The sequence below is a fragment of the Hyla sarda genome, chromosome 3, assembly GCF_029499605.1.
Source record: "Hyla sarda isolate aHylSar1 chromosome 3, aHylSar1.hap1, whole genome shotgun sequence".
NCBI lineage: Eukaryota > Metazoa > Chordata > Amphibia > Anura > Hylidae > Hyla > Hyla sarda.
The window spans coordinates 415,554,687-415,564,872 of record NC_079191.1 but is presented as its reverse complement, the minus strand read 5'-3'; the positions used below and the strand labels follow the sequence as shown (position 1 = coordinate 415,564,872).

At 45.3% G+C, this 10,186-nt stretch overlaps 1 protein-coding gene across 3 annotated transcripts in view; it reads right to left on the bottom strand.

Annotated features, from left to right (window-relative positions):
• Window positions 1–2,405: 2,405 nt before the first annotated feature.
• Window positions 2,406–10,186, bottom strand: part of VASH2 (vasohibin 2) — a 132,412-nt gene continuing 124,631 nt past the window's right edge. For all 3 annotated transcript variants that reach the window (XM_056568269.1, XM_056568271.1, XM_056568270.1), the window contains one exon: window positions 2,406–2,646. In XM_056568269.1, coding sequence (XP_056424244.1) covers window positions 2,574–2,646 — 73 coding nt within the window. In that variant the 3' untranslated portion in view covers window positions 2,406–2,573. The remainder of the gene's footprint in view (window positions 2,647–10,186) is intronic.

Genomic DNA, 10,186 nt, shown 5'->3' with positions numbered 1-10,186 from the left:
TAGTACCGATCAGCTCCGCTGAGCTGCCGATATTCATTTAATTTGGCTTTAGACAAAGTTGATTGCGGCGTCTAAAGGGTTAATGCCAGGCATCGGGCCGATTGGCCATGCCCGGCATTAGCCGTGGGTCCTGGCTGCCCGTAGCAATTGGGACCCACCGAGTTTAACCCATTCTCCGCCGGTGAGAACGGTTTAAACCCGTTAAACTGGACCAGGGTGTACAGATACACTCCGAACTCTTAAGGATCGGGGGATGCGCAGGGCGTACGCCCCCAAGAGGTTAAAGGGGTACTCTGGCGAAAAACATCCTATCCCCTATCCAAAGAATAGGGGATAAAATGTCTGATCGTGGGGGTCCCACTGCTGGGCACCGCTGCCATCTGTGCCGGATGACGTAGTAGCCGTCATGCCCCCTCCCATAGACATGAATGGAGGGGGCGTGACTAGAGATGAGCGAACTTACAGTAAATTTGATTCGTCACGAACTTCTCGGCTTGGCAGTTGATGACTTTTCCTGCATAAATGAGTTCAGATTTCAGGTGCTCCCGTGGGCTGGAAAAGGTGGATACATTCCTAGGAGACTCTTTCCTAGGACTGTATCCACCTTTTCCAGCCCACCGGAGCACCTGAAGGCTGAACTAATTTATGCAGGATAAGTCATCAACTGCCGAGCCGAGAAGTTTGTGACGAATCGAATTTACTGTAAGTTCGCTCATCTCTAGGCGTGACGTGACGAACATAGAAGCACCAAGCTCATGATCCGGACACCGCCACTGCCCGACCGGAGATCGCGGGGGTTCCCAGCGGCGGGACCCCCGCGATCAGACATCTTATCCCCTATCCTTTTGATAAGGGATAAGATGTTTTTCGCCGAGGTACCCCTTTAAGCTCCGTCCCTAGAATGCTCACCTTGGGGCAGGTTTTACATAAACTCTGCCCCTTTTGCAGCCAAATCCTGGCATTGTCCCACCAAAATCGGTCCTGTGGTTTTTGATGTTTACTTGGATCTACACATGACTCCGTTATTATACATTTAAAAGCCCCTGCTCTGTAGGTGTATAAAAAAGTTACCATTGTTGGTGTAATTGTTGTAATATCATCCTTGTATATATGAACCCCTCTAGTCAACTTCGTTCAGTAAAAAAAAAAGCGAACTATTAATTTACTCTATCCTTAAAAAGATCCCTATCTGTATTTTGTCACCAGGGACCATAGGGCCTTATGTATCAAAAAATAATATAATCTGGGAAAAATTAAACCCTAATTCATTTCTATGAGCAATATGCCCTTTGCCCCTCTGGGATCTAATACCAGGGCCTACGTATGTGGTACAGTCCAGTTTTGTGACAGTATTCCCATTGTTTCAGTTAGGGATCGACCGATTATCGGTTTGGCAGATAATCACGATTTTGGGCATTATCGGTATCGGCAATTACCTTGCCGAAAATCCGATAATGCCCTGCCCCCCACACCGCGTCGCACCCCCCAGGCCCCATTGCCTCCCCCATCCCCGGTTTTATAATTACCTGTTCCCTGGGCCCGGGGTCCACGCTACTTCTGGCTCCTGCTGCGTCCTGCGTTACGCTGTGCGCAATCACGAGTGACGTGACGCGACGTCACCGTCAGTGCGCACAGTGACAGCTCAGGAGGACGCCACCAGAGCCAGAGAGCCAGATGTAGAGTGGACCCCCGGCCCAGGGAACAGGTAATTATAAAACCGGGGATGGGGGAGGCAATGGGGCCGGGGCGGTAGGGGGCCCGGAGCGGCGGTGGGGGGGGCGGTCGTAGTGGCGGTGATAGGACTCAGAACCCCCGGACAGGCAGGGGGAGAGAAGCGGGGGGCGGCAGCGGTCTATGGCACCGCAAAAGCCGCTGCAGTTCATTGATTTAAAGCGCCCTCTTTAAATCAATGATCTGCAGCGGTGTCGCGGGGGGATAAATAGCCGATAACTTATACTGGAATATCGGTATAAGTTAACGGCTATCGGCCCTAACCTGCACCGATTATCGGTATCGGCCCTAAAAAAAACGATATCGGTCGATCCCTAGTTTCAGTAGTCACACTATGGGATGCATGTTGCTAGGAAACCCAAAAAGTACAGGCTGGATTAGAGGCAGCCATTTTGAATCAGAATGGAAACGCACAGAAATTGGCTCAAAACGGCCGCAATGGATAGTAGAAATCGTATGAAATGATCCTTATGTTGGTCTCAGTTATTTTTTTTAAATACACTGTACATAAAGCGGTCCTCCCGGCAGGGGTACTGCCATAACAACACTTTACTTGGCGATACCAGCTCTAATGGTTTAAAAGAAAAATGAAGGAAACGTGGGTCCAAGATGGACAGATGGCGGCTGTAAACTTGCAAATGTTGTCAGATAAAAACCACAAGTCCCCGCTTGGGGTCATTTTGCAAAAAAAAAGCGGGCAAATTCGATATTTAAAAAAATGAAAGCGTAAAAAAAATGCAAATTTCTGAATTAAAAGCATAAATAAAAATCTGATAATAAATAGTCACAAATCCTTCGAAAGAAAGAACAAGAAAAAGGTGTAAAGTGCAAATGCGGTCTTGTTAAATCCTAATCTGGTAGCCGACGTCGTTGAGGGTGCTGAGGTCCGCTGGTGTCTTGTCCATCATGGCCGGCCTAGGAACAACATGACAGGAAGAGGTTACTGGGTGGAGTGGAGATAAAAAAAAATCCCAAAATGGGCCCAAAATCCTGCCCAAAATGACTTCTCAGGGTGTGTTCACATGTGCGTATTTTTGCTGCAGATCTGCTGCAGATTTGCTGCTGCAGATTTTGCTGCCTATTGATTTCAATGGGCAGTTAAATCTGCTGAAGCAAATCTGCAGCAGAAAATACGCACATGTGAACGTACCCTAGAGCTACTATTATATTGGATGATACTATTAATGGGGGCACCAAGGCTGTAAATTCTGAGGTCTACCCTACCCTGGTAGAGCACATACCCTTAGACCAGTGTTTGCCAACCAGGGTCCCTCCGGCTGTTGCAAAACTACAACTCCCAGCATGCCCGGACAGCCTTCGGCTGTCCAGGCATGCTGGGAGTTGTAGTTTTGCAACAGCCAGAGGCACCCTGGTTGGCAAACACTGCCTTAGACAATCATGGGCTCCATGTGCCACGTCTACTAGGGCAGAAATGTCTCCCAGTGATCATTTCTTGGGTGCATTCACACATACAGGATCTGCTGCGTATTTTCTGCTGAGTTTGCTTCCCATTGAGCCAGATACTAAACCATTTGCTTTTTTTTTTTTACCTGTTTCTATTGTCTATTTTTAATTTTTAGTTATTTTTTTTTGCACATTATTACAGGGGCAGTCATCTTGCCTAAGCTTTGGCTCTGTTAACAGCATTTAGAGATACACTTTACAGCAAGCTCCATGGACATCGGGAGCAATAGACAGATGCTGTCCCATTCACATAAATGGGCAAGGTTTTTGGGCAAGTTCTGATACACCTTTTTCACAGGTGGAGTTTTAAATGGATCCAGCATGTCACCCAGTCAGAGGCTATATGCCCAGCAGAGGTGAGTGGATAGTTGAGTGTTAGGCTCAGAATTTGTGCTAGGTTCCCATCCTAAATGAGGCCATCTCCCCGTGGTGGATGGGGGACACGTTTTGGTCAAAAAGTGCGCTAAGAGCCTCAATTTTTTGACCAATGTGTGCTGCTGCAATCCTCTTTTTTTTGTATACTCTAGATAGATAGATAGATAGATAGATATATATGAGATAGATAGATAGATAGATAGATAGATATGAGATAGATAGAGATAGATATGGGATGAATAGATATGAGAGATAGATATGTGATAGATATGAGATAGATAGATATGAGAGGTAGATAGATATGAGAGAGATATGAGATAGATTTATAGATATGAGATAGATAGATAGATAAGACAGATATGAGATAGATATGAGATAGATAGATAGATATGAGATAGATAGATAGATATATAGATATGATTTTCTACATATAGATAGATATATAGATATGAGATAGATAGATAGATAGATATGAGATAGATAGATAGATATGAGATAGATATGAGATATTTATGAGATAGATGGATAGATATGGGATAGATAGATAAATAGATAGATAGATGAGATAGATATGAGATAGATAGATAGATATGAGATATATAGATAGATATGAGATAGATAGATAGATATGAGATAGATAGATATGAGAGATAGATAGATAGATATCAGATAGATAGATATGAGAGATAGATAGATAGATATGAGATAGATAGATAGATAGATATGAGAGATAGATAGATAGATATCAGATAGATAGATAGATAGATATGAGATAGATAAATAGATGTGAGATAGATATGAGATAGATAGAGAGATATGATAGATAGATAGTTAAGTAGAAAATATATATGAGATAGACAGATGTTTAAAAATCAAATTGATAGAAGTAAAAAAAAATGTTAGCATTATTATACATTTTTTTTTGAGGTAAGAAATATAATGAGAGGAACATATTCAGAGCGGTACACATTACGCCTGTGATCTTTCCTTCCTGACATCATGGTTTCCTGACCTTACAGTAATGTCAGATCAATAGCAGGATGCCAGGCTGACTTCAGTTCATTCCAGGGTATTCTCTCATCCCGGAATGCTGTGACGCGGCGGGCAGCTGGCAGCGGAGCGGCTTCCCTCCCCGTATAAGCGGACGGTGATGTAGTGATTCCACAGATAGACTCCTGTGTTATTACTGAATCCCACGCTCTAAATACTTCTAGGCCAGGGGTGAATGGGGGAAGACTGAGGCGGTGACACAAATCCTATAATTATCGGCTCAGCTCAATGGGGCAGCAGCGTTACATGTGCCAGGGCAGTGAACACATGGGTAAATATAGGCCTTTGTGTCATGCCCCCCCCCCCCCTACACACTTACTGTAGGTTATGTTTGGATACATGTTGCTTATTTCTGTCTTTGGCTCTTGTGTAATCCTTAACAACAGAAGTATTTACAGGGGGAAAGAATACAACTCAATGGAGAGGGCTGGCATGCCTTGGCGCATCACGGAGAGGGGAGTGCGGCTACATGAGCCAGCACAATCTCTAATTATAGGGTTACGTCTAACCTACCAGCAGCCGACGTCACTCACCGCCACCTGTGTGCACCCGCCACATACACAACCCGCCCCACAGGACGCTTAACTCCTTCACTGCCCAGGAAAATCAATCCACATTCAGGCTTTAGATTAATTTTATGCTTTTTATTTTTTATTTTTATTTTTTTTACTTTGCTGAGTACCGTATATACTCGAGTATAAGCCAAGTTTTTCAGCCCAATTTTTCGTGCTGAAAACGCCCCCCTCGGCTTATACTCGAGTGAACTCTCCGCCTGTCAATCCCTTCATCAGTGGTCTTCAACCTGCGGACCTCCAGATATTGCAAAACTACAACTCCCAGCAAGCCCGGAAGCCAGGTTGAAGACCACTGCGGCCTTCGTCATCATCCAGCCTTGTTTTGTACTCGCCTCCCCTCGGCGGGAAGTTAGGGTGAGTTGGTCCGGGCCATCTATGCTGCAAGACCGTCCGGCGGGGATGGTTAGTCGTTGCGGGCTGTCCATGTAGTGATGTTGCCTTGACGCCGCCGCACAGGGACGTTTATGCGCAATGTCCCTGTGCATCGTCGTCAAGGCAACGTCACTACTCCGGGGCCGAAACGCGGAGAAGAGGCCCCCCCAGTAAAGATGGACAGCCCACAATGACTAACCATCCCCACCGGACGGTCCCTGCAGCATAGATGGCCCGGACCAGCTCACCCTAGCTTCCCGCCGAGGGGAGGTGAGTACAAAACAAAAGGGGGGCTGGATGATGACGAAGGCCGCAGTGGTCTTCAACCTGCGGACCTCCAGATGTTTCAAAACTACAACACCCAGCATGCCCGGACAGCCGATGGCTGTCCGGGCATGCTGGGAGTTGTAGTTTTGAAACCTCTGGAGGTCCGCAGGTTGTAGACCACTGATGAAGGGATTGACAGGCGGTGATGATAAAGGGGGGATGGTGACAGGGGTCTGGATGATGACAGGGGGGATGATGACAGGGGGGGGGATGATGTATTTTCCACCCTAGGCTTATAGTCGAGTCAATAACTTTTCCTGGGTTTTTTGGGGTACAATTAGGGGCCTCGGCTTATATTCGGGTCGGCTTATACTCAAGTATATACGTTCTTATCAGTATAATTTTGTGAGATACAATCATTTATTTTATTACATATACTGGATGTCTAATGAATCAGTAACTGTAATATTTACCTAATTATGGAATAAATATAAACATTATCACTTATTATTATCAGTGGTTATAGGAATGATAATCGTTGTTATTCATACTTATATTAATAATATTTATAGTATTATATATTAATAATATTAATAATTACAATACCCACTAATAATACTAATAGCAACTTATACAAATAATTATAATGATAACATTACCCACAACTAATAATATAATTATTACTACTGATCGTTGTTGTTATTTATCATTACTATTAGTGGTTATCATTATTATCACTAGTAAATTTTGGGAGCACATTTTATTAGTTATTTATTCAATATATCAAATAAACAGATGGAACGTGGATAGATTGAATACAGGAGCACACTGTTAGCACAAAGATATATATGAAATATGAAATGTTATATTGCTATAGTGAAAAATTGAGGTACTTGGCTTACCATTTGGCCAAGTACCTCAATTTGCAGTGGCAGGTTCTGTATTCTTAATAAGTTAAAGGGGTACTTCGCTGCTCAGCGTTTGGAACAAACTATTCCGAACGCTGTAGCCGGGAGGTCGTGACGTCATAGCCCCGCCCCTCATGATGTCCCACCCCGCCCCCTCAATGCAAGTCTATGGGAGGGGGCGTGACGTATCCAAATGTATTATGTCATTTCGAATTTATCGTGATATCATCTGTACGGTTAAACCTGAGAGAAGAGAGGAGTTAATCAATATTTACCGTATATACTACTGAGTATAAGCCGACCCCAATATAAGCCGAGGCCCATAATTTCACCCCAAAAACCCAGGAAAAGTTATTGACTCGACTATAAGCCTAGGGTGGGAAATACATTATCCCCCCATGTGATCATCCAGACCACCGTCATAATCCAGACCCCCGTCATCATCACCGCCTGTCATCATCCCCCCCTTCATCATTAACCTGTCATCATCCCCCCCTTCATCATTAACCTGTCATCATCCCCCCTTCATCATCACCGCCTATCATCATCCCCCTGTCATCATCCCACACCCCCCCCTTCAACATCACCGCCTGTCAATGTCTGAACAGTGGTCTTCAACCTGCGGACCTCCAGATGTTTCAAAACTACAACTCCCAGCATGCCTGGACAGCCATCGGCTGTCCAGGCATACTGGGTGTTGTAGTTTTGAAACATCTGGAGGTCCGCAGGTTGAAGACCACTGCGGCCTTCGTCATCATCCAGACCCCCCCCCCCCCACCCCCTTTAGTTTTGTACTCACCTCCCCTTGGTGGGAAGGGTGAGCTGGTCCGGGCCATTTGTGCTGCAGGGACCGTCCAGTGGGGAGGGATAGTCGTTCCGGGCTGTCCATTTTCACCGGGGGGGCCTCTTCTCCGCGCTTCGGGCCCGGAATAGTGACGTTGTCTAGACGATGACACACAGGGACGTTGGGCATGAACGCCCCTGTGCATCATCGTCAAGGCAACGTCACTATTCTGGGGCCGGGCCCGAAGCGAGGAGAAGAGGCCCCCCCGGTGAAGATGGACAGCCCGGAACGACTATCCCTCCCCACCGGACGGTCCCTGCAGCACAGATGGCCCGGACCAGCTCACCCTTCCTTCCCACCAAGGGGAGGTGAGTACAAAACTAAAGAGGGTGGGGGTCTGGATGATGATGAAGGCCGCAGTGGTCTTCAACCTGCGGACCTCCAGATGTTTCAAAACTACAACTCCCAGCATGCTGGGAGTTGTAGTTTTGAAACATCTGGAGGTCCGCAGGTTGAAGACCACTGAGGGCGGAGAGTTCACTCGAGTATAAGCCGAGGGGGGTGTTTTCAGCACGAAAAATCGTGCTGAATAACTCGGCTTATACTCGAGTATATACGGTATATAAGATCATGGAATTGTATCATAAATATGGCGGGCAAACTCTACTATTATCATAGGTCTTTTTCGGCCTTGTGTCAATTCGACGACACTGTAAACTGGGCTGTAGTTGATACTGAAATATATTTTAACCATTTTCCTGGTCTCAAAGCCCCTGTCTGTGCTAATGTCAGTCTAGCACCCATTCGACAGAATGGTGTAATTTGGCGAATTCAGATCCCATAGCCAATTAGCCTAGTACTTCGGGTTCTAGTCAACCTAAGAGTCAGAAGGTGTCAGGTCTAGTGGACAATTTGGGGTGTCCTATCCGTTTTCTGGGAAAATCGCAGATCTGTAATAATTATAACTACACAGCCTGCAATTTCGGTGCCGATTACTTCATATCTGTACCAATTGCTTCGGAGCTCATCCTAAGACTGCATGTTCTCAGAAAATGGAAAAATCATGACTAGGCATGGTGGATGTTGGATTCCTGGGCATGTTTTATGAGGACCATCCGGATCAATGTTTTGTTCAGTTCCTTCTCACCAGTTTCCAGTCCGGATTCCACGTTGGTCTGGTGGCCCTTCCTGAACCCACTCATGAGTGCTGGAATCTTCTATCAGCCTCTGCCGACCCGGATTCTGTGTCTGCTCTCATTCAGACTGAGTTAGATAAGAGGTTTATCATAGGCCCCTTTTCACAGTCTCCGTTTGATATTTGGAGGGTGAACCCAATTGGCTTTGTCAATGAAAAGTTTTCCATAAAAAAAAAGATTAATATATGACTTGTCCGCACCATATTCTTCTTCGGTACCTAGTCTTAACTCCCTCATACCAGCTGAGGAATTTGCATTAAAGTACGCCTCCATTGATGAGGCCATTGCCATTATCCTTAGTATGGGGCAGGGAGCTTGGCTCGCCAAGGCTGACATATCCAATGCTTTCAAGCTTCTTCCCATACTGCCCCAACTTTGGAAATGGCATTAAATGGTTGGATATGTATTATTTTGCGGTGAAATTGACGTTCGGTGCTAGAAGTAGCCCTTGGCAATTCAATAGATTCGCTAGTGCTTTGCATTGGATACTTGAAAACAAGTTTTCGCGTGATCACATCATTCATTATCTTGATGATTTTTTGCTCATCGAGCCTTCACATAAGTTTCCAAAAGACCTCAACATTCTGCTGGCAGCTTTTGAGCAACTAGCAGTTCCTGTCTCCCCCCCAAAAAGTTGAAGATCCCACTAAGGTCATCACGTTCTTAGGTGTGGTGTTCGATTCTCAAAAAATGGAGGCAAGACTGCCAATGGACAAGCTCAAAAGTAATCCACACATTCCTAAATTCGAATTACAATCCATTCCTGGAATGCAGGATTTTGCGATGCATATCATCCCGCAGGGGCGTACATTTATTTCACGGTTGTTGGGTCTTTTACCATCAGCGCCTGAGCAAAATAGTATTATTCGGTTAGACCAGAGGCGTTGGCAGATCTAAAGATGTGGGAATTGTCCCTTGATAATTGGAATGGCATCTCCTTTTTTTATCCCTAAGGTGTGTGATCAGTCCTCCATGGTTTTCTCTGATGCATCTTCAATTCTTGGGTTTGCAGCAATCTGGGGTAAACAATGGTTGGTCAGGTGCATGGGTTCCAGCGCAATTCAGCGTTATTCGAGTTGTACCCTATTGTAGCTGCTGCTCAAGTTTGGGGACATACATGGAAGAAATCCAGTTTTGTTTGTGTCAGATAATGCGGCCACTGTGGATGTTTTGTTAAAAGGTAGATCCTGAAATCATGTCTTTAGCTAAGAAACTAGTTTGGTTGTCGCTACGTCACAATTTTAATTTTACATGTGCACACATTAGCGGAGTACAGAATGTAGCAGCAGAGGCTTTATCCAGACGAAATTTCTCGCTTTTCTTTCAGGTGATGCCAGAGGCCGAGGTAACAGGGGCCCAGGTCCTGTCGTGTCATTCATTGATCCTCAATTAGTCGAGCATTTTCGGGTAGCTAAGCAGCTTGTTACCGATTCCCTATCTCCTAACACGCAGAAAGTTTACAAC